The 25810-nt window shown below is 40.7% G+C and overlaps 1 protein-coding gene and 1 pseudogene across 2 annotated transcripts; both read left to right on the plus strand.

Moving 5' to 3' along the window:
• The first annotated feature begins 1658 nt into the window (after positions 1–1658).
• On the plus strand, positions 1659–24826 carry LOC139573406 (zinc finger protein 436-like). Of its 2 annotated transcripts, none has more exons than XM_071396811.1 (4): positions 1659–2594; positions 22474–22853; positions 22962–23037; positions 23296–24826. In XM_071396811.1, exons 2-4 carry the CDS (start codon positions 22506–22508, stop codon positions 24678–24680), a joined length of 1809 nt encoding a protein of 602 aa, XP_071252912.1. In that variant the 5' UTR covers positions 1659–2594; positions 22474–22505; the 3' UTR covers positions 24681–24826. The 2 variants fall into 2 exon arrangements, with proteins under 2 accessions (XP_071252912.1, XP_071252910.1); XM_071396809.1 differs by lacking the exon at positions 1659–2594 and adding an exon at positions 20691–20776.
• Positions 12759–19929, plus strand: LOC139573407 (gastrula zinc finger protein XlCGF57.1-like; annotated as a pseudogene).
• Positions 24827–25810: the final 984 nt, after the last annotated feature.

Genomic DNA, 25810 nt, shown 5'->3' on the forward strand with positions numbered 1-25810 from the left:
TTGTCATCATGTTTGACAGTCTTCTGGAGGGGAAGGAGTCTCTCCAAGAAATGGCCATATCACAGTCTGCCGATATGGACAGCCCCATCGAGGATCCTCCTGGATGATGTATTTTGGGAGAGAGTGGTAAGCAGCCTGAAACTCCTGAAACCTATAGCAGTAGCCATTGTACGGATTGAGGGAGACAATGCCATCCTGTCTGATGTTCAGACTCTGCTTGTAGATGTAAGAGAAGAAATCCGTACTGCCCTGCCCACTTCACTGTTGCTCCAAGCAGAGGAAACTGCAGTTCTGAAATACATCAAAAATCGTGAAGACTTCTGCTTGAAGCCCATACATGCCGCAGTGTACAAGTTGAACCCCAAGTGTGCTGGCAAGAGCATCCTGTCTGCTGCAGAGATCAACAAAGCCTATGGTGTCATCACTACCGTGTCTCTCAACCTTGGCCTGGATGAGGGTAAGGTTCTTGGCAGTCTGGCAAAGTACACTTCCAAGCAAAGGCTTTGAGATGGAGATGCAATATGGCAGTCGTGCCAACATATCTCATCAGCCACCTGGTGGAAGGGACTTTGTGAATCTGAGACTCGTTCCCCTGTTGCCTCCATCATCCTCCAAATCCCACCAACATCAGCCGCCTCAGAGCGCAACTGGTCCTTGTTTGGGAACACACACACCAAAGCACGCAACAGGCTGACCAATACAAGGGTTGAAAAATTGGTGGCCATCAGGGCAAATTTGAGGCTTTTTGAGCCTGACAACAAGCCATCCTCAACAAGGTTGGAAAGTGACAGTGAAGATGAGGCCTCAGAGTCTGATGTTCAAGAGGTGGACATTGAGGAGGTCCAAGGAGAAGACATGGAAGCCTGAGAGGAAGACAACCAAAGCTTTAGTCTAGAAACTATCATTTTACAGATGCATGTTGAAATCGTTTGTGGGAGATGTGATGGATCATTGGGGATCATTCAATATTCACTTTATTTTGTTGTTCAGTGAAATTATCCCATGTGAAGAGTCCACTCATTTAATTAAAGTTAAATTCGTAACAATTTTTAAAAACATTTTATTTCTATTGGAAGGATTTATCATTTGCAATTATGTCTACTTATAAGGTAAAAAGTTTATGTTTCTGTCTCCATATGATATGGTAAATATATCCAATGCAAAAAGCATCTACATTGAAATGGTATTAATATTAATTTACATATATTTCCGTTAATTCCCATATGTTCTGGTTAATTCCCACAAAAAGTTTCCACCTCTGAATATTCCCCAAAATGTGCAACCCTTAATCATTATTAAAGTGGCATTAATAATCAAGGCTGTATGTAGGCAGCAGCCTCTCTGTTAGTGATGGCTGTTTAACAGTCTGATGGCCTTGAGAGAAGCTATTTTTCAGTCTCTCTGTCCCAGCTTTGATGCACCTGTACTGACCTTTCCAAATCATGTCCCATCAATTGAATTTACCACAGGTGAACTCCAATCAAGTTGTAGAAACATTTCAAGAATGATCAATGGAAACAGGATGCACATGAGCTCAATTTTGCGTCTCATCGCAAAGGGTCTGAATACTTCTGTAAATGTGATATTTCAGTTTTTATTTGTAATATATTTGCAAAAATGTCTAAACCTGTTTTTGCTTAGTCATTATGGGGTATTGTGTGTAGATTAATAATATAGGACAAAAAACATACATCATGACAAGAGAGACACCACTACATAAATAGAGACCCAAGAAAACATCATAGCATGGCAGCAACACATGACAACAATGCATGGTAGCAACACATGACAACAACATGGTAGCAGCACAAAACAAGGTACTAACATTATTGGGCACAGACAACAGCACAATCGGCAAGAAGGTAGAGACAACAATACATCACACGAAGCAGCCACATCTGTCAGTAAGAGTGTTCATGATTGAGTCTTTGAATGAAGAGATGGAGATAAAACTGTCCAGTGTGTGTGCATGTCTATATACTGTATATCTATCTATATTGAATATCTATGGTAGTATCATTCCTACATTTTGCTACCATTTATTATTCAGCGTTTCTTAAAGTATGGGTCGCGGACCTGTTAATGGTGGGTCGCGATGTAAATGTATAATTATTTCATTAATTACTGTAATTGATTAGGCTAAGTGCAACTGCGCTCTCGGTTCAGTGCGCTCTCTGCTTGCTCTAGTTTGGCAGCTGCGCAAGTGGGAGAGGTAGCGGGAGATGCCTGTGTGCTTCGTGGTTTACTGGATCTTTTTTTCTGCAGTTTTCTTGAAGATCACTCCGCGACCCACACGCTGCAGCGCTGTGGTACAAGCCACTGACTTGTTATTCCTCACCGCTGTCATGAAATTGACTCATGTACAGTGATTACTTTTTGTCTCTTTCATACACACTTTGAGAAATAACGAGGAGCGCTCACAATGTGTTTCGTGTGGGGAAGTGCTTAGTAATGAGTCTTTCAAAACGAACAACTTAATAAAACGACACGTCCTGACCAAACATCCAGGCAGTACTGTACATGGCGGTAAACCCAGGGAGTTATTTCAGAACAAGGCAGAATGCTTCAGGAAACAGTGCTTCGAAAGTGGAAAAGTAAGTCAACTAACAAGGCATTGTTGTCATTTTATAACAAGTGAGTAACGTTAGTAGATGTAAGTTTTTCTTTCAAACACAGCTAATAGCTAATGTTAGCCAAATCAAGCTAACTAGCTACTGATAGTGCAAACCTAAGAAACAGTACAGAGGAAGATTAAAAATTATCAGGCCTACTGTACATTTTACTGTAGAAATTATTGTTGAAAACAAGTCTAGGTTGGAACTGTTGCTGTTACAAGTAATCATTTTTATTCTGAACTGGAATAAACTGATTGAAGCAAGATGCTTTTTGAGGCAAACACACAGTTCTGGGTTGCTCATCTGCAGCAGGAAGCAGTCTCCTGCCTGACTGAGAAAGCAGTAGATGTTCTGATCCAGTTTGACACCACATACCTATGCAAGTCAGGGTTCTCAAGTACAGAAACAGTGTCAGTGCTGAGCATCACCTCAGTGTTGCACTGTCTAAAACAGCCCAGAATAGACCTGCTTGTTGAAAACTTCAACCAGCCACACACCTCTCATTGGGACTGTGTGTGGTTTCTGGTCTACATCTGTGTGACGTGATCAATCAGTTTATTCCAGTTCAGAATAAAAATTTTAAAAAGGTATTTTAAAAGTAACAGTTCCAACCTAGACTTTCTATCAACAATAATTTATACAGTGTTGTGGAAAATCATTTCAAATACAACGCTTATCAGAACTTGTAAATTCAAACATGCTCTTTATTACAACTGTACAGCCCACTGGCATGTCCCCGCGGAACACACCCCGCGGAACACCCCCACTCCCAGAGCACTGGTTCGCTCTTTATACCCAAATAGCATATGAGTCCACCCCATATGCAAATAAACATACTTCCCCTAATTCTTCAACATCATTCTCTTTTTAGTTCAGGCTTCCTGCTTGTTCACACATACTAACGCCCATCATCTGCTTTCAGTTAAATTATAATAGTGGTCAGACCCTCCATCTTAGTGTGTCAACATACTCTGTGTCCCCTCCCTTCACCACTAAATCAATGCACTCTTTGTGCCCCCCTATCCTATCTATGTATCTGGTCTATGTGTCTGGTCAGTTTCACTTAAATGGAATCAGCAGACTATGTGTTTCTTGTTCATTAGTGTCCAGCCACCCCAGGCATATTTCTCTGGTATGTATGCTTTTCTAGTGGAATGGGTAGACTATAAATCTAGTGTGTCAAAGCACCCAGGCGCCGACATGTCTGGTCAATCTGTCAGCACAATGGAGAATCTACAAGGGTCAGAGGGTCAGAACGTCCCTTAGTAGATTTCCATTACCACGGTCTCATGATCTATGTTAACATGTGGTTCGTTACTACTACATTACTACACCATCTGCTAATCTTTGGTTTCCTGTATTTACCAGAATGGCAAATGCACTCACATCTGCCTTCTTATACTATTTTCTAGTATACTCCTGTCTATTGTTTAATAGTGTGATATCTACCTACATATGTCACTTACTCCTACATAATCCCTCCTCTTGAGGGTAATTAACCTCAAAAACTATACTAAAATGACATATAGAGAGTAGATATCAATACCAACAATTGACTAAAACATTATTAAAATAAAGCTTACAAAACACTTGTACCAAACATCTCCAATGTGAAATAGGAGTAAAAGATCCAATCAGAAACATTATAAAAAATAAAAATAATACAATGAATATAATAAGAAATTGAATATGAGAAAATCAAAGACCTACATGCAGTTACAAAAGAAAATTGACACAACATCATTCTAAATTTAAGCATTTCAACATGATCCTCCTTGCAGACATGAATTTGGGAATACAGCATATACAGGTAGACCATCCTTACGAAAATCATGACAAGCAAAACCACCTCCAGGAACTACTCTATATAGACAGTTTGGATTCCCAAAGGGGCAGTCCAAAGGTCCACCGACCGCATTACAAGGCTTTCCATACTTATTAGTATACTTGCCTGGGCTACCCGGTACAGGATCAATCACCACAGGAGGGTCATCTCTCCTTACAGACATCTATTTAACTGTTGTCTGAACCACAATTGACTTTACCAGGGGTATAACACAACAAAATGCAATACCCAAAGCCAACAACCCTCCTCCCAACATGATGGTCATCCTAGCAAACATGGCTCCCCACTTTCTTAACGCTAGATCCAACCAAACTCATACATGAGAGTCTAAACATTTTCATTACATTTACATCAGCATTAGCCTTTACTTCTGCTCGTAATCCTTTGAGTTTGGCCATAGCAATATTGTGAATAAAGGTGCAACAGTCATCCCCAAACATGACACAAACTCCACCCTTCTCCACTAAGAGCCAATTAAGTATAGTTAATGAATCCCTGTTGATTATAACATATATAATTAATCCATTCTAAGTTCATATTTGGTGTTATCCACAAAAATATAGATTCAAATCCTGATTTAACCTCATCTCTGGCCTTGAAATCCCTAGGTAGACCTCTAAGCAGTCCAATTGCATTAAGGTATACCTCAGGATCCTTATCATAAGCCATTTTAACTCTAGGTTTAACATAGTCATCATGGAGTGATTCAATAATAGTAACCTATTTAATTGCTCTAACTAAGGCACAAGGACCAATCCATCCATCAGGCAATACATTCAACAGTTAGTTTTTTTCCACACATCCAGAAACTATCAGCAATACCTCTGTCTTGATTTTTCAACATAGTAAGAGATGGCGCAACCTGAGTTATGTAACTACACAACCCTTTTCTATTCATAATCAATCCTTTATCATTACTTTTACGAACTCCCGCATTCTCTAGCACCCAAATAGTATCACATTCTACAGTGGTGTTTCCTACATCAATTCCTTCAGTGTGGTGTCTGTAAAAACATTCATATTTTCCTTTAACCACAGTACTTCTGTCTAACTGGGGTCCATTTAATTCAGTTCTAATTTCATAGGCAGCACAATCATTGTCTCCCAACTTAGTCTCGTTTAACATGGCTCTGCCTCTAGTGCTCCCTTGAGCAATCCTACATTCAATGTCACACAAGGAAATAGAATACTTTCTATTGGTACAATGGTCATTTTTCCAACTTACACAGTTTTTAAATGATGCTGGTTCAGAGACTATTAAAAGATCAGACAAAGGTGATTTTCTACACAAAATACAATTGTCCATTCTGTGTTTGTTTGCCATAGACTTAACCCATTTGTACCACTCGTTCTTCACTACTTCTTCTCGTGTGCTGTCCTTGAGTGGTTCTAATATATCTAATTCTGTCGCTTTTTCAATGTTCTTATCTTGAGGTAGATCATTAGAGTTTATCAGAAAGTTCCAAATGTCAGTAAAAAATTCTCCTGACTCTGATGTCTCAGGTTGCTTTGTGGATACGGTGGTCTGCTTGGTAAGGGAGGTCGATGTCATCTTAGTGGTAGCTACTGTGGTCATCACAGCAGCCGCCACCCTTGTTGTTGTCACAGGTTCTTCCTGTTCAGGTGCAGGGGTAGGATCAATCTTAATGACCATGGTGCTACTCCCTTCGGTCACTGTTGTTCTTGTTATTTCAACTATTAATTCTTCACCTTCAACTGGTTCAATCTGATTCATGATGAGCACCCTCTCATCTTTTTCTTTAATTAATGTCAGGTCACATCCTTTCGGATCCCAAACGACTTGTCCCTTTGTTTGGTGATGTGTCCATCCACAGAGTGCCATCTCCGGTAAGGGTTTGATCCTTATGATTGAGATAGACTTCAGTTCTCCAGCTTCTGTTATAAGTTGAGGTGGAACAGAGATTCTAACCTTGTCAGTCTTTTTGGATTGTTCGGCTGATTCCTTTCTTCTCTTCCTGCTTCCACCATATATCTTGATTGTGCATTAGTCTGTTGTTTCTATACTAGCATTCACTGTTACTTCTGTTATGTCAATGTCATTATTCTTTTGTGGTTCTAACATCAATTGTCTGTAAAGAAGACCATTCAAGAGTTTAAAAGTCAATTGTGGGGAAATCCCCATTTTCTTCAGCTTGCGGGACTTTTCCTTCTCTTTCTTCACCTGAGGCTCCCTCCTCAGGCAGGACTTAGCTTCCATCTGGAAGGGTTTCAATTTTAGGGAAGAGATGTTCTCATTCTGTTCCTTGTGAGGCCTCTCCTCCTCTTCTGGGTGCATTATTCGGTGCACCTGTCACATTTTGGCTTTCACTTGATTTGCTGTTTTCTTGGCTCCTCCCTGGTGTCTCAATCGTTTCCGCTGCTCCTGCTCCCTCCAGGCTCCCTCCTGGTGAATCAGCATCCTCTGTGTCCTCATCTCTATGTGGTTGTATCCTTCTCTCTGTTGGGACTCAGCTGCAGTGGTTCAGATGGTACCACGTCTGGCTTCTTTTCACTTGGACGGCCGTTCTTGTTGCTTTGGCCACCTCATAGGGTCCATCTCTCCTCGGTTGATCCCACTTCCTCCGGATCCCTCCAACGTGGACTAGATCTCCTGGTATCACTGGGAGAGGTCCTTCTGGTCCCCTTGGATCATCAGACGCAGAACCTCTCATCCTGGTTCAGGTTTCTGCCTACTTTCTGTGAAGCATTCATACTTAGAGACTTATGGCCTCTGTTCTATGATTGCACCATACATCCTCTTACTTCCATCACTCATCACACAACAAACAGACATTCCAGCTGAAGCTGGCGAACCCCTCTCCTTCTGTTTTCCTAAACATAAGACTTGGAAAACAACAGACAAAACATAACAGCATTGACAATGTTATGTGTTATGCATAAATATATTCATGCAAACTGAAATCTGAGACCATGACAATTCCCACTCTCTCTTTACCTGACTCTATGCCTCCAGGATACTTTTCTGCTGGACTCCACAAAAATAAAAGCCCTAAAAAGCTTCCTCATGCTTCCACCCAGTCTTCCCCTTTCGGCCCCAGGTTCTGAGAGGTGTTCCCAAATCATGTCAATTTTTACTTAGTTTCCCATCTGCTCCATTTCAACTGATAATCATGTGCATAACCTACAATTAACATTATCTCTTCTTGAATTAATTCAACACTGTTTATGCTTTCATATCAATCCCTTTAACATGTTTGTTTAGAGTATAATATCCTATCATCTATTCTTTTTCACATGATGTATTAAAAAATGAAACAAGTAACCCTCAAACTCAACCCAGTATGTCTATAGTGGAATCTAGTCTCTCTCTCTCTCTCTCTGATTCCACGTCCTCTGTCATGGTGTTTTCAAGCTCACCCTTTATTCAGCTGGACCTCACTTCTCGTGAGACTTATGTACCCACCAAAGAGAAACATGAAGAACTTTACCACCGCAGTGTTGTAAGAAGTATACCACCAGCCTGGTGTATCTTGATGTACACTCAGTCTCCAGAATGCAGCCCAAGCCCTTCCATTTCTGGCTGTTTTTTTTTCCTGAGAACATACACACTAACACATGGGTTATTCCCTGACAACAGACTTCCTTCTTATAGCAAGATCACTAAATCTTAATTTTTAATAACAGCCCTATGTAACCATTCTGCCTCAAATACCTGGCCTCCTGCCACAGAAATATTCATAATGATAGTCAAATGATTGTCCCTACAGCAACTGCTGTAAAATAACATATAATCATTCAAGCGTTTTCCAGTTGGATTAATATCCAATCCTAACAAAACTATGTCATAAGTTTCTTAAATTTTTGCTCTAATGTTCAAAATGCCACCACTTATTCTTTTTACCATATCTTTAGATATGTGAATTGTTCTATTTACTTTTGAATTGTCCCTATATTTTACACAGCCAGCTGTCTTTCCTTTTCTGTGAATTATCTCTATTTTTATACATAGTTTCTAGAAATAACACCCCTTCACTACCATTACCGTCATTTATGAGTCCCCTAACCCATAACAGCCATTGTTTGATACATACTTAAAACATCCTTAAGTCAATTTATATATCATTTATATCAGTATCAAATCCCTCCTCAGGAACATATACACAACCTTATGTTCCTCAAAACAAAAATAAATCGACCAAACGAGAAAAAGAGAAAAAAAAAAAAAAAAGTTTTTTTTTTATAATAATTACACATTTGCAATAAATTACCACTATTTGTAATGTAATTAAACCTGGAGAAAACGTCCATCCGTGTCATTCTATGCCCACGTTATTATTGGTCTCTTTCTTCTACATTCTTGGGTATCATCGCACAACAGACTACCTTTATATTCAATCAAACAATACAATTTATCATTACACTTCCAATGACATTATAAAACAAAAGAAACAAAAAACCTTTAATCAAATATTCTGGAAGTTTTGTCAACCTCCTTGTCCCAGGATTAGATTCCAGAGCGGCCCTAGGCCTATTAAATTTAAACAGTGCTATATCTAAATAACTAAACAGTTATTTTTTTATTTTATTTTTTTAATACATTTTCCAACCCAATATTCAGGATAACAATCCTTAGTGTTTACTTTAACTCAAATATGACCTTATCAATTCAATACACATCATCCCTTTAATAATTAACATGTATACTAAACACTTTTATTACCAGTAGTATCTATTTTCCCAATAGCCCTTTTGTCACAGATTTTCTCTCATGAGTGGCCTGGTAATAAAAGTTCAATACCCCAATTCCTTTAATTCATAATTCACCCTGGCCCATATCATTTCAACATGTCTATTATTTGATACAGTTCACAGGTCATCAGACACAGTTGTCCCTCACTATTCAGTCAATTAGGGTGGGTATGAGCTCCACACCCACTTGTGGTGATATTCTCTCCCATGCCTTAAAGCATTCTGACGTCACCTTTTATGACAACTCCCTTATTCTACTGGTGATCTCTCAGATGAATTACAGATGATGTATTTATCAACAAAACCCACACAGAAACCCACACTCCAATAAACCCTTTGGAGTAACTTACATCACTTTTTATATGCAGAATGAACAAAGCACATTTGTGTATTTACCCAAAGACCATAACCCCAAGGAACTGATAATTTTACCTATGAACACATGTTATATCAAAAAAACAAAAATAAACCTATTCCGAATAACTTATTCAATTTAAGGGTACAACTCTTCATAATTTTCCCAGGGACATAATAGATTTTCAAAGTAATTAGACATTTTGAATAGAGTCTTGTGTCTTTTAATCATTTAAAAATTAAATCCCACCTGTTCCAACAATTTCTAGTAAAAGGTGATCAGTCTTTCACAGGAAATTCTTAGGAATCAGGGCATTTTGACACCATTAAAATGTTTCCACTCCCCTTTCTTTAGGAACAACTGAAATACATTTTTCAAAAAATAATTCCATCATTCTGCATACCCAAATTGAAACTGAAGTGGAAAAAGCCCTTCCAATAAATCTACTAATGTATATTCATTCCCAGTACATGGTGCACTTACTAGTAAACCATAGCCAATAGCACACAGGGACTGGACTCACTTAACCAGAACTCTATTTATTAGCCTTATCCAGATATTTTTATTTTGAAAGCGTCTGACTTTAATTAACTGCTTTCCACAGTAATGCAGACTCCAATGATATTTTGACCAGAGAAGATTAAACCCTTTTTTTTTTTCCTGGAAAAGAAAGTATACATATCGTTAATTTCACAACGTCAGCTTTTAATCTGCAAATAGTTTTTATTTCATAAACGTCTTAACATTTTTCAGAGAATGACGGTATAGAATGTCTAACAATTAAAATTCCATCTGTACTCTACTATATGTCAAGTCAAACGTGAACTAATACTTCTTCTTGACCACATATAAACTGTAATCTCTATGAACCACTCATTGTTCGCTCAGAGACAATACACCGCCAAGTAAAAATTCCATTCACACTAACCTCAAACCGATTAGTTGTTTGTTATTTTGACAAGGAAATAAACTCTCGTATATTGGCATTTCCTGCTACCACACTAAGTTCTAGTGTCACCTTACACTAATTTTCCCCATAACCCGCTATATCCATACTCAAACCAGGGAGCTATTTTCTTATTTGTTTTTAGATATTGTCAATAGTTCTACTAATCACCCGCACGTCTGCGAGGACGAGTGGAACCACATTTGTCTTTTATAGTAATGTATTTTCTGAAGATAGAATGTTACCGGGTAATGGCGTCCCCCATTATCCAGTTTTTTCATATTCAATCCGAAGTCGGTAGAACTAATGTGCGCGTCTTTCAGTGACTCCATGGCTTTTTAAAAACCCTCTATGCTAGGGAGAAACAATCATTTTTGTTTTCATACCACTATTTATTCATTTATTTTTCCTAAATACTCCCATACACCTTTTATTTATTATTTTTCCGAGATAGAGCTAATCTCCTTTCCAATTAATAATTCATTTGTCACATCACTTAATTTCTCTTATCAAAGCCTACTCTTTATAGTACAGACATTATTTCTGAATACTACAGAAGACTTAATGTCTTATTCTAGTACAGTACTTCAAATATCACTGTGTTTTTCCCTTTACAGATATCATTATTAATTCATTTTATCCGTTTGGTTTATTCTATTCTTATAGCTCTAATCAATTTTATGATTACATTTACATTACATTTAAGTCATTTAGCAGACTCTCTTATCCAGAGCGACTTACAAATTGGAAAGTTCATACATATTCATCCTGGTCCCCCCGTGGGAATTGAACCCTCAACCCAGGCGTTGCAAGCGCCATGCTCTACCAACTGAGCCACACGGGACCACTGCCCGCTCCGTTAAGATCTCTATCTAACGTCTTAACATTTTACCTTTATTTATTTATTTTGTCTCTACTTTCTTACCTCTTCTCCATATTCTTATTGTTTGATCCTATGGTCAATTTACTAGTGAGTCAAGCCACCCCTGTTCTCCTTTTTATCCTGGCCACTCGATTTTGCACCGCTGTCTACCCTGCAGGCTAGTTTTTAGACCGTAGCTTCTGTAGACACAGAGTGTCTGACGGCCTGTTTTGTCCTCCTTCTTTGTTTCACCGTACGCGAATTCTTAATGTGTCCTGGATTCCACTATTTATCTTAACCAACTTAGATTCGTTTTAACGTTATAGTACAATTTCAGTTCATTGGCGCTCCTACTTTCTGTTTTGTTTCACACTTTTCTATCCGTATTTATACTATTCGGTTAACGCCTTTTTAAGTATTTTTATTTATTCTTTGTTTTGACACCTTTTTTAGTAATTCTACTATGGTCGCTTATTACTTTATCACATCAGTGTTTTTATCCTTGATTACAACTTATTTTTACTTCGATGTTTCTTAATTTCGTTCCCTCTATCTTAGTATTTAGAGGCACCCTTTCTTTACGTTCTACTCTGTCACAGGAAGGCTGCGCGCTCCCTCGTCTGGACGCTCTGCCTACACACACACAACTTGTCTTTCCTTCCTAATGTTCTATTTTTACACAGATCCACTCATTTCTTACAACATTTTCATTCATCCTTTTTATTTTTCACCTGTTCATTCAATCCCTTTGTTTTTACCTCAAAACAACTTAGTCTTTCTTTATTGACTTAATTCACTTCCACCTACATAAGCCTAGACTGCTAAGATTTCTACAATATGACGAGACTACTGTCTAATCGGATCAGCTTGTCTTCATATCCTATTCACCCCCCAATACTTATCTTTTCTTCTATTATTAGAGGAGTATTGTGGCGTGACCTACTGAATTTCAAAACCTTGTTAGCTAGACAGAGCGGTTTTTTTATTCGCAGGATTTCTTTTGCATTTGAACGCCGCACAATCGGGCCAACGTTTTTCCTGCACCTACATATTTCACCCGTACAGTCCTCCTTTCAGAGCGGAAACTATGAATATTTATTTAACTACTGATTTATGTTTTGACCGTATAAGTTACTTTTGCAGTTGAACGCCGCACAATCGGGCTAACGTTTTCCTACAACCTACTGATTTATGCTTTGACCGTATAAGCTACTTTTGCAGTTGAACGCCGCACAATCGGGCTAACGTTTTCCTACAACCTACTGATTTATGCTTTGACCGTATAAGCTACTTTTGCAGTTGAACGCCGCACAATCGGGCTAACGTTCTCCTACAACCTACTGATTTATGCTTTGACCGTATAAGCTACTTTTGCAGTTGAACGCCGCACAATCGGGCTAACGTTCCCCTACAACCTACTGATTTATGCTTTGACCGTATAAGCTACTTTTGCAGTTGAACGCCGCACAATCGGGCTAACGTTCTCCTACAACCTACTGATTTATGCTTTGACCGTATAAGCTACTTTTGCAGTTGAACGCCGCACAATCGGGCTAACGTTTTTCCTGCCTTCTAAATATTTCACCCGTTCAGTCCTTCTTTCAAAGCGGTAACCATGAAATATTTATTTAACTACTAAATATTCACCAACAGACCCTTCTGCCGCGACGTGAATATCCCACCCAAGCAGACCTTTTTAAAAATGTTCCTTTTTTAAAGAGCGGTATCATGGCTTCCTAACTACTTATTTATGCAGTTCTCTGTTATCTCTAGAGCCGTTATTCATAAGTAACCTGTCCAAGCATTCCTTCTACTAATTTTATTGAAGAGGTATCACAGGATTTTCTACCTACATTTTCTGTTTTGACCGTATGGGCTGTCCCACATTATAGCCAACCATCTCAGCCAGATGCGCAAACAACCGCATAATTTAAGCTACACATTCGAACGGTCTGATCTGAACGAGCGCATGCATGCCCACTCTACATCTAACACAAGCAAAGTTCACAGCACCTATTCACTCAGTCTCTATACATGCGCATACATTTATATTTAATACAATTCCCCAAATTACACATACATGCAAATTCATTGAATTTAAAAGTTCTTTTGTATTTACTGGTTTCATTTTAGGAAATTTGAAAGAGAGACTTACGTGGCGCTCCTCTCGCTGAGACAGTATCTCTGAAGCAATCTTACACAAACATTTCAACTATTGTAAGAACTTGCTTACCGTCTAGTTGGGCGGCCACCCTTGTTTGCCAGATTGTCCAAAGAAACTATCTCCAGCCCTGAACGCCATTCCTCAGTCCCTGTCCCTCCTGGCTCAGCTCGCCAAATATGTTGTGGAAAATCATTTCAAATACAACGCTTATCAGAACTTGTAAATTCAAACATGCTCTTTATTACAACTGTACAGCCCACTGGCATGTCCCCGCGGAACACACCCCGCGGAACACCCCCACTCCCAGAGCACTGGTTCGCTCTTTATACCCAAATAGCATATGAGTCCACCCCATATGCAAATAAACATACTTCCCCTAATTCTTCAACATCATTCTCTTTTTAGTTCAGGCTTCCTGCTTGTTCACACATACTAACGCCCATCATCTGCTTTCAGTTAAATTATAATAGTGGTCAGACCCTCCATCTTAGTGTGTCAACATACTCTGTGTCCCCTCCCTTCACCACTAAATCAATGCACTCTTTGTGCCCCCCTATCCTATCTATGTATCTGGTCTATGTGTCTGGTCAGTTTCACTTAAATGGAATCAGCAGACTATGTGTTTCTTGTTCATTAGTGTCCAGCCACCCCAGGCATATTTCTCTGGTATGTATGCTTTTCTAGTGGAATGGGTAGACTATAAATCTAGTGTGTCAAAGCACCCAGGCGCCGACATGTCTGGTCAATCTGTCAGCACAATGGAGAATCTACAAGGGTCAGAGGGTCAGAACGTCCCTTAGTAGATTTCCATTACCACGGTCTCATGATCTATGTTAACATGTGGTTCGTTACTACTACATTACTACACCATCTGCTAATCTTTGGTTTCCTGTATTTACCAGAATGGCAAATGCACTCACATCTGCCTTCTTATACTATTTTCTAGTATACTCCTGTCTATTGTTTAATAGTGTGATATCTACCTACATATGTCACTTACTCCTACAACAGTAAGATGTACAGTAGGGCTGATCATTTTTAAAATCTATACTGTTACTTAGGGTTGCACGATCAAAAAGCCTGTGTTTGTGTGTTCTGTTATACATCTGTGTGATGTGGTCAATCCGTTTATTCCAGTTCAGAATGAAATCATTTATTGTATTTTAACCGCAACAGTTCCAACCTAGACAGGTATGTAAGAGTGTTTTTTATGGGGAAAAATAAACAAAAGATATTTATGGGTATTTCATTGTTATTTGTTTTTGTCCATATTGCATTTTTTTAGGCATAAGGGCAATGAAATGTACCGATATTAACGTATAGTTGCATATTTTCCTAAGCTTGGATCCCAGGAAAACAGAATTTCTCATTTGGGTCCCAGGCTGAAAAGTTTAAGAACCGCTGTATCATGTACATGATTCCACTGGAATATTCCTTTAAGAATACACACCCAATCAACAGCCTCTTAATCTTTGGCTATTACCTGATTGGCCAGTTGTCCCGGCTAAAGTAAATTGTCTTCTGGTTTTAATCTCGGCCAGTACGACATCCAGCATGCTGTTTTATCCGTGAAGATTATTAATGAGGAACAAAAACAGTTTCTGGTGGATTTGGTAATTGTTGGGTTTGAAAGTTGTCTAACATTAGCTTTCTTGCTCGCCAGTTTATAGCCTAGAATTGCAGGTGGTGGGTTTCTGTTTTAGCTTGCTCTGTTCTCATCAACAAAGACCATTATCTGTTAGCCAGGTGCTAGATGCCTAGCGCTAGCAGTACTCAATTTAGTACAGACACAGGTCTACGGAGCAGACTAGTAGCTAATTTGCTACAGCATTAGCAAAGAGGCTAGTGCCATAAAATACCATAAAATGCACTTTCTGACATGGTAAACACCGCAACATTATGATAATGTTGTGAATAGATCGCCGCTATTGCTGGTGGTTTGTTTGTAAGTAGACTAGCAAGCTAGTTCCGAGTTTATGGCTCTTAGTAGGCTTCAGCATTTCGTAGTTTGGTTCATGCAGACTTTTATTGGTTCATAATTCTGAAGAAAGCATTTGATACGGCAACCTACTATTACATGTTTGTGTTGGAAGGGTGATGGTCTAGCTCACGAGTTCAGTCAGCTTGGTATTTTCTCCACGGAACTCAAAGAAAGATGAAGGTTAACCAGACTGAGGTACTCAAGTCAACTAGATGGAGAACACACCTGGAAAAAGTTAACATAACCAAGAGGACTAAACAGTCCAAAACGAATGGGGTTACTTTGAACTCCATCCAAATAAAAAATGAACCAAGAAACTTTGAGCAGAAGGAAATAGGTGACCGTTCCAAACTTTTCTTGCTGAAGAAGCATGTCAAGCAACATCAAACTACATCCAACCAACCGACCCCGTGTAGTGAAATATCATGGAGTCCTCTAGTGATGCTAACAAGATTGTCTAAGGTAAGAAGAGTTAGTAGTCTTTCCAAACATGTGATAGTTAATAACTAGATGAGTGTTTAGACTGTTGGTTAATGCATACTGTTTTCTTCATCTATCTAATCAATAAGGTGATGGTTAAGACTCTTCTGAGCGATACTAAAGTGTGTTTAGTGAAGGAAGAGACAGATGCCAGGAGGGGTGAAGACAACAGTGGAGGTAGGACATAGTGTTCATACATACTTTAGTCTACTCCCAACACTGCAGTTTAACCCTGTAAGAGTCTTAACTCATGTCAAACACTACACAGTTAATCTCCTGTGACCCAGATATAGTGCTGAGTGATTAGTGCTTTTTGAGGTCGGTTCTGTTTCAATTATAATATTTTAAAAATTAACTGTTTTCAGTTTGGATCATTTTTTTAAACATTAAATGCACCAAGCATTGTGATTTGAATGCTGTAACACAGAATATAACAATTAAAGTCAGTTAATGCCCATTACTGCTTATCACTTATTAACCATAATTTATTCACTTTACTTTAATAAAATATTTGTATATTACACTTTATTATTATTATGACTTTATTACATTCCAAGTCATCATTTCATCTCTATAGAGCTGCTGCCTATTTTCTGACAGAATCACTATTTTAGTAGTACTAAAAGGAAATAAGGCATACTTTTATGACTGCTGATTACCAACTATCAATCACTTAGATCGTGTATTTTCATTGCTCCTCTCGAAGCAACTGCTCTCCATCCTTCTCGATCATGCATTCTTTCTTTTACGTAGCAGGCGTAGCAGGCGTAGAAGAAACGGACCGGACAAGTAGGCATGCAATGGATTATGGTCATTGTAGTTAATTACCATGTTTTCTCTGCAAAACTATGTAGACTATTTGGAAACTACAACTCCATACTAATTGCACAGTTCAGGCTTGATCTGATTAATCTCTAGAGAAACTGTGCAATCTGTGCATTGAGCTCATATAAAATAAAATTAATTTAATTAGAATAATTGAACCGACGTCGGTCATTTAGTTGTTGGTTATTTTTCTTTTCACATTTCGGTGAATTGCTCGGCACCACCCAGATGTATCTCTTAGAAGCATTTGTTGTATACTGTCATCTCTAAGATGCAGTGACTATGTAGAAAAAAAAGTCAAGAAACTTTCTGAACTAGAGGAATTTTTTTATGGGTTGCAAAAACAGATTTGCAAAAATCCTTGCGTCTCACAGGATTAAACGGGTGATGAATTACTGAAGGTGAACTAAATGTCAGCAAGGATTTTTTAATGAGAGAAATGACATTTCCCATTGTCTGTTCCCTTTCTCCCCTCTTATCATACCCTTCTTTCTTCTTTACCTTCCTTCCACCCACCCATCTCTGTCCTTCCTCAGTCTTGTCTCCTCAGTTCTTTCCTTGTCCACACTGCACCATCTCCTTTACTGACTGTTACTTCCTGGAGAACCACATCAAGACCAAACACCAGAAGCAGTACCTGGCCATGTTGAAAAGCCAAGTCTCAAAGAGTAAAAGAGTGTACGGCCCCACACACAGCTGTCCCCACTGTAGCTGCATGTTCCATACACCACGACAGCTAGACATCCACACCCGCCAGGCCCACCCCTCTGCCCGTCCCCAGAAACCTGCCCCTCCCCGGAGAACTGGTCGTCCCCACAGGGTTCAGGAGAAATTCCACACCTGCTCAGTGTGCCCGTGGATTCCCGTACCTGGGCAGCCTGCTGAAGCACTGCAAGAATTTGCACAATATGGCCGTTGTTCGCATCGATGGACACCTCAGTTGCGCAGACTGTGGGAAGAGCTTTGAGAATTGCTGGGGACTGGGTCCTCACCGGTGTCACGAACCAGAGGACACTAAGCCTGTGATATGTCTGGAAGTCGGCTTCCATTGCTCTGAGTGTGGCAAGATCCTCACTACTCCTACGAGCTTGAACACTCACATGCGCATCCACACCAGAGAGAAGCCTTACGAATGCAAGGAAGATTCTCGAACGGCAGCTGTTTAGGCAAACACCTGCTGATACACAAGGGGGTCAAAGAATTCAAATGCCAGAATTGTGGGAAGGCTTTCGCCCAGGCAAACCTTCTGAGGAATCACATGACCGGTCACTCTGGTGATAGAAAGTTCTCCTGCTCCCATTGCGACAAGCGGTATGCATACAAGGGTAGTCTGGAGCTTCACCTGCGCACACACTCAGGGGAGAGACATTTCAAATGTACTGTGTGTGGTAAAGACTTTGCTGACAAAGATTATCTGAAGACACACCTGAATATTCACAACAACCAGAAAAACTACCATTGTGGCGTTTGTGGGCGGGAGTTCATAAGGCTTGGGTTATTGAAGTTACACATGCGCTCACACACCGGTGAGAGGCCCTACCACTGCACAGTGTGCGACAAGGAGTTTCTTAGACTCTCACACCTGAAGAACCATCATCTCACTCACACAGGTGAAAAACCATACACCTGTACCGAGTGCGGTAAAAGCTTCACTCAGACTGGAGATCTGACCAAACACAAGCGCCTCCACACTGGGGAGAGGCCATTTGAATGTTCTGAATGCCACAGCAGGTTTATCTGTTCAGGTTCTCTGACTCTGCACATGAGGACCCACACTCACCGTGACGTAAAGCCATACTCCTGCCAAGAGTGTGGGAAGAGCTTTTATGAACAGAGTCATGTGAACGGCCACATGAAAATCCACAAGGGGAACCTTATTCCTGTCCCCAAATTTTTTTTTGTTGCTTTGTACGCAAGAGCAACCTCTCCAATCACCTGCCTAGATGTCTTTAACTTAAATGCGTTAAACATATGAATGAATAGGAGGGGGATTTGTTCCCTTTAGTGATTGCTGCTTGACAGCAGATGCAAACTGTACCCCTACTGTGTATGGTAACTCCATATCACAGAATCTACCTATGATACCACAATGTCTTTAGCAATACTCCAATTTGTTCATATACATTAGGTTGTTAGTTACGTTTTTGTTGTCTAGTAGTTTTAACCTGTATTTTATATATATTTTTTGAAGGGACAGTGATATACAGAAGATTGTTTGACTTATTGTCCTAGTGATGAGTAGGTGATAATGTTTTGAAAAGATGATGGTATGTTTATTTTTGTTTTGTAGTGTATTCCTTGACTTCGAACAAGAGGAGCATTTATGTAAAGCTCACTCCATGCATTGTTATAAACATGACGTTAGATTCATGGGGCTCTCGAGTGGCGCAGCAGTCTAAGGCACTGCATCTCAGTGCTAAACGTGTCACTACAGACAACCTGGATTCGAACCAGGGTGTAGGACAACCGGCCGTGATTGGGAGTCCCATAGAGCGGCGCACAATTGGCCCAGCGTGGTCCGGGTTTGGCCGGTGTAGGCCGTCATTGTAAATATGAAGTTGTTCTTAACTAGTTACATTTAAAAAAAAATATATATATATATATGTAAAGTTAATTACATAAAGACCACTAGAACAGTTGAACACATGATTTGTTTCATTCCATAAGCCATCATTGGCCTGCACTGGTTGAAATGTTGCAATACCAAACCTATGAAGCCATACTTCTGCCAAGAATGTGGGAAAAGCTTCTATGAACAGAAACGCTTTAGACGCCACATGAAGACTCACACGGGGGGGAGATTGTACCCCTGCCCCCCTTGCTTTTCCAGCTTCAAACCAAACCTCTTGAAACACCTGCCTAATGTTGTAAATGATCATGATTTGACTTTTTTATATAACACCTTATATAATGAAACTCATTGTATTCATAGGTATCACTTGGAGATGACTCCACCACAGTGAAATTATAACGTTATAATGGAACGTCATTAGTAGGTTATAGTTACATTGTTTAATGAACTACGTCTTTGTACTATTTTTCTGGGGGGGTTTTCTTCATTTTATCGCTTTTTAAATGATACACAAGATTTGTATGCCGACTCCTGCTGATGACTGACAATAAAGGTGACGGTCTTTGAAAGATGGCATGTATGTTGTGTTTTGTGCTTAAAGGTAGACTTAGTGAAATGACGTTGCCACGAGCAGCACCACAGATAATGCGAGATGCAAGACTTTGCTCTCACGTGGTATCTGTGCCAGTGGAGGCTCGTGGGAGGACGGGCTCGTTGTAATGTCTGGAATGGAACCGAGTCAAACGTCGTTTCCATATGTTTGTGTTTCATACTGTTCAATTTATTCAATTCCGGCCATTACAATGATTCTGTCCTCCTATAGCTCCTCCCACCAGCCTCCTCTGATCTACACTATGTGCATGGGTTACCACTTGAACAGAGAACCACCCATCCTGTCATTAACTGATTTGAACCAGTCCATAGGATAAGAACCATCATTGGCCTGCAGTGGTGTTGATATCACTTTGTCCTGTACAGCATTGTTTCCCAACCAGGGGTACTAGCCTAGGACCCCTGGGGGTACTTGAGAAAACTCATAGACTTATGAGACAATAGGCCTACTGGTAAAATGCACAGGATGGGATACTTCAAGGGTACTCCAGGAAAAGCTACATTTAGTTGATGGTACAGTAACCAAAAACGGTTGGGAACCAATGCTAAACAGTATCGTTCCCACATTTTGACAGCAGAAGAGGCCTGTTATTATTGCAATAAAATAACTATTTTTATTATCAGAAACATATCACACATTTCCAGTATCATTTATTTTGAGGAATATTGCTTTAAGAATCCACATCAATAAACCGCCTCCAAATCGCTGCATCTCGAGGATCCATTACCTGATTGGTCAAGGCCACGTTTAGTAGGCACTTTAAGGATATAAACTAGGAAGTGCAGCGTTTTTATGGCGTCGACAAAGGTAGGCGAGGCTGTGTTTGCCCTTCTATCATTGAGCATTTACGAGATATAAAATATGTTAGCCTTTGCTGTATTGTTCTTGTCAACAGACGAGACTACTCGTTAACGACTTCTGTGAAACTCCATGTGATTATTGCATTTTCGTTGTCGTGTGTTGCACCAAAGATACTGGATATAATGAGATGCGTGTGTCTCCGCCCTAACAATGGGGATTCGTTGTCCACAGCATAACGGCGAGGTCCCCCCTATTGCTTTCTTTAGATAGGTGGATACATCTCTTTTTTTGAATATTCTATGAGGGGTGTTAACGTCCACCGCCTGTAGACCGTCTTGAATTTCAACAGGGACAGCTCTAGTATAAAGTGATTTTCTCAAAGTTGCCGGGATGTCAGTGCATCACACTTATACCAGTACACTCGTAATAACCTAAGCATTACCAAACTTCTATTATATCAAATAAGCCGCACTTATTAAAATAGCATTTCCTTTTTATCTTGAATAAATTCGACACTCATTGCCCCGACCCCATACAAAAACTCCATACATAACTAATGATCTGCTTAACGTGGACAGATTTTGGGCAGAGTACACCCTCTTGCATTGCCTCTCCCTATCTGGTTGCACTTGCACTCAGTAGCATCAATGAATCACACGATTACATAGGATTGACGTCAAACGGAAGAACCAAGGACAGGATGGTTCCAGGGGCTATTCATTAGCTGATTCTGTTGCAAAACGTTTCTTTAACGGAAGCAAAAGGAACGAAACGGGGAAGGACCTATCTGAATTTGTCCAATAGAAACTCGTGGTTGGACTAATGACTACACCCCTGATGTTCTGAGATTCTATCTGGTGTTTACAAAACAACTTCTGCTGTGAGATTATTATATCAGGGTTCAAGGATGCTGCGAGATTAGGATATCCTGACCTGTTTAAAGGCGCTACGTGGTCAAACTGATGTTTGCATCTGATGTTTGCGATACGCCTCTGCAGAAGTCAGGGCATTTATACTTATTGCACTTTGTCAAGCAGCGCAGATCTGTTGTAAAGGAAGTTGTCAAGGAATGAGTTTGTGTTTATACAGGACCTCCCATCCCCACCTACCGTCACCCAATCATGTCAATGCGGAGGAGCTAAATGGAGCCCTCCACATTGTTACACCATTTGCGAAACGCACGGCGGTACGGTATGGAGCTCAATTTGGCATATGCATGCCCCCAGAGGCTCCGAAATTGCTTCACATCATCCATATGGAGCCTCCGACCGCATAAATCGGCTTTTAGACTAAGCGATTTTAACGGTAGAGTAAAGGATGGCAATGTATGGGAAATTAATGGCTGCAGTATTGCCGTTATAATTACTACATTATGCATGGAATGCCAAGGCGTAAATGTATAAAAGTGTGTATTCTAATTTAAAATGTATGTTCTGTACCTATCTATTAATGTTATGTAATATGTTATGTTTTGTTTGGACCCCAGTAAGAGTAGCTAATTGGCATCCTAATAAAATACAAATCATAGCAGCTCAAGACATTAGCTAGTTAGTTTAGGGATCCTGAGTGGCGCAGCAGTCTAAGGCACTGCATCTTAGTGCTAGAGGCGTCACTACAGACCCTGGTTCGATATTAGTATGATCCCTGCCTGGTATTGCTCTCTAAGGGATGATGCTCAATAAAACCTGATCTTTTCCCCACAGAATTCAAATGAAGAAGCACTCCAGTCAACAAGATGAAGAACAAACCTGGGAAAAAGCAACACAACAAAACCAAGAGGACTAAACACCATCGAGACCCCATCAAAACAGAGTGTGGAACACAGTCAGATGATGCTTATTGCAATAGAGAAGAACCAGACATTAGCCAATCACCCTACATTACTAAAGGGGTTTGTATCAGCTCCATCCAAATCAAAGAGGAACCAACAGACTTTGAACAGCAGGGAATGGGAGAGGAACAAAACCGTTCTGTTCCTTCCTTCCAGAAGAAGCACATCAAACATCAAAATACATCCAGTCCTATGACCGGGTGTAGCCAGATATCAAGGAGTCCTATGGTGATGCTAACAAGATTGTCTAATGTAAGAAGAGTTAGTGGTCTTTCCCAACATGTGACAGTTAGTAACTAGACAATAGTATTTAGACTTTTGGTTCATGCATACTGTTTCTTCATCTTTCTAATCCATAAGGTGGTGGTTAAGACTCTTCTGCGAGACACTAAAGTGTGTTTGGTGAAGGAGGAAAACCCAGATGTGCCCGATGGAGGTAAGGCATAGTTCATACATCCAGTCCACCCTCAACACTGCATTTGAAATGGATGATGGGATTACTTGAACATCACTTGAACATTAATTTAGCAAACTTTGAAATGAATATTCAGCAAAGATATTTACTCAAGTATTTTATTGTTGAATGAGGAAATGTAAGAAATCACATTTGTGTTCTGTTTCCTCTCTCCCCACATCGCTCTCTTCTCACTCTTTCTACCTTCTTTCCATTGCTCTGTCCCTCCCTCTCCCTCAGTCTCTACTTCTCAGTTCTTTCCTTGTCCACACTGCACCATTTCCTTCACTGACTGTTACTTCCTGGAGAATCACATCAAGACCAAACACCCGAAGCAGTACCTGGCCATGTTGAAAAGCCACGTCTCAAAGAGTAAAACCGTGTATGCCCCCACACACAGCTGTCCCCACTGTAGCTGCATGTTTCATACCCCACGACAGCTACACGTCCACACCCGTCAGGCCCACCCCTCTGCCCCACTAAGGAAACTCCACCCCTGCCCCTATTGTGCCCGCAGCTTCCAGTACATAGCCAGACTGCATACTCACTGCAAGGTTTGGCACAAAATGTCTGTCGCTTTCACAGATGGATACCTCAGTTGCGCTGACTGTGGAAAGAGTTTCAAGAATTGCTGGGGACTGGGGCCTCACCAGTGTCACAAGCCTGAGGACACTAAGCTTGAGGATGGCCCTGTCTGTCTGAACATTGGCATGCCATGCTCAGAGTGTGGCAAAAGCTGCTCTAGTCCTCGGAATCTGCGCATTCACATGCGCACACACACCGGCGAGAAGCCTTACGTCTGTAAGGAGTGTGGCAAGAGCTTCTCAGAAGACAGCAGTTACCGCAAACACATGATGATACACTCGGGGGTCAAGCCATTCAAATGCCAGGATTGTGGAAAGGATTTTGCCCGGATGGGGCGCCTCCAAGTTCACATGACTATTCACTCTGGCGAGAAGTCTTTCTCCTGCTCCAAATGTGACAAGCGGTTTGCATACAAGGACTGTCTGAAGCTTCACCTGCGCACACACTCAGGGGAGAGACCTTTCAAATGTACTGTGTGTGGTAAAGACTTTGCTTACAGAAATTATCTGAAGTTGCATCTGAAGATCCACAGCAATGAAAGAAACTACCATTGTGGGGTTTGTGGGCTGAAGTTCATAAACAGTGCTGCGTTGAAAACCCACCAGCGCACACACACTGGGGAGAGGCCTTTCCATTGCACAGTGTGTGACAAGACATTTTTCCGACATGAACACCTGAAGAACCACCAGCGCACTCACACGGGTGAGAAACCATACACCTGTACCGGGTGCGGTAAAAGCTTCACTCAGTCTGGAGATCTGACCAAACACAAGCGCATCCACACTGGGGAGAGGCCATTTGAATGTTCTGAATGCCACCGACGGTTTATCTGTTCTGCTGATCTGACCAGACACATGAGGATCCACAATAACTCACGGCCATATCCCTGCCAGGAGTGTGACAAGAGATTCCGCTTGGCCAACCACCTTAAAATTCACATGAGGACCCACACTGGGGAGAGACCATACTCCTGCCCCCGCTGCCATCGCACCTTCGCTCGCACCCACCACCTCTCTGGTCACCTCCCTAGATGTCGCTGAATGATGAAATTAGAATGTATATAAATAGTCTTTTACTCTTGTTGTAGTGATTTAATAAGGGAACATTGATGTACAGAAGATGGTTTTGTGCCTGACTCTGTTGTGGTAATGCCAATAAAGGCCGCTATAGTCTGTGAGAGATGGCACGCCTGTTGTGTAGTTCTGGTGTTTTTTGTGTATGCAAACTTGTTGATTGAGTTTGAGGCGTGCGTAGCCAATAAGAGTCATATCACAAACATTTCAGTCTCCCAGTATACATTGGCCTGCACTGGCTGGTTTTGATATTGCAGCATGACTGACTCTGCATATTACGATATGCATGCTATTGAAGTGGATTGATTTAAGCTCTTAAAGGCTCTGCATGGTAAATCTGCCACCTGCTGTGGCCGTATAGCACTTACTGAGATGCAGCCGCCACAGTAGCCAGAACAATGTTTATACAGGACCTCCCGCCCCCACTTACCGCCAACCAATCATGTCAATGCTGAGCTATACAGTGCCCTCTGCATTGTTACAAAATGTGAAAGGCGCACAGCGATGTGGTACGGAGCTTGATTTGGCCTCTGCATGCCTCCGGAGGCTTCGTAATTGTGTCACACCTTCCATACAACGCCTCCGACCACATTTGTAGATCAAGCATAAATTGGCTTTCAGGCTACAATATCATTCCCACATTTTGATAGTCACATTGTGGACCTAGGGACATTCTCAATTAGCTTACCTAAAGCTCTTTCGTCATCTCCTCGCCTCTTTTTGAAAAAGGTCAAAGGTAATCAAAGAGGAGGAGAGGAAATGTGGAAACAAATGCACATGTATGAAGACTCCTTCACGTGCAAATTAAATGTTTAAAGTAGTAAAACGTCATTTAGTTTCATAAATAAAAGGATAAGTAGCATGTCGTTTTTAAATACGTGCCTGCTTTTCTCTGTCAAGAACAATTGGGGTGTAGCGGATCTCCAAACCCTCCCACAAAAGACTCCGGTAGGATAATCTTGTGCTTCCTTGACATGAGGATGCGAGGACACTCCTCAGTTCTACTAACATATTGACACTCGACCACTTATCGGTTTCTGGGTCACGGAGGATTCGAGGAGAGGACAGAGGATTCGAGGAGAGGACAGCCTTTTTCC

The sequence above is a fragment of the Salvelinus alpinus genome, chromosome 4, assembly GCF_045679555.1.
Source record: "Salvelinus alpinus chromosome 4, SLU_Salpinus.1, whole genome shotgun sequence".
NCBI lineage: Eukaryota > Metazoa > Chordata > Actinopteri > Salmoniformes > Salmonidae > Salvelinus > Salvelinus alpinus.

Coding starts and splice junctions, on each gene's coding strand:
- LOC139573406 (XM_071396811.1), top strand. CDS start 22,506: ATGAAGAACAAACCTGGGAAAAAGCAACACAACAAAACCAAGAGGACT. Junction 22,854..22,961: donor TGCTAACAAGATTGTCTAAT/GTAAGAAGAGTT, acceptor CTAATCCATAAG/GTGGTGGTTAAGACTCTTCT. Junction 23,038..23,295: donor CCCAGATGTGCCCGATGGAG/GTAAGGCATAGT, acceptor CCTCTCCCTCAG/TCTCTACTTCTCAGTTCTTT.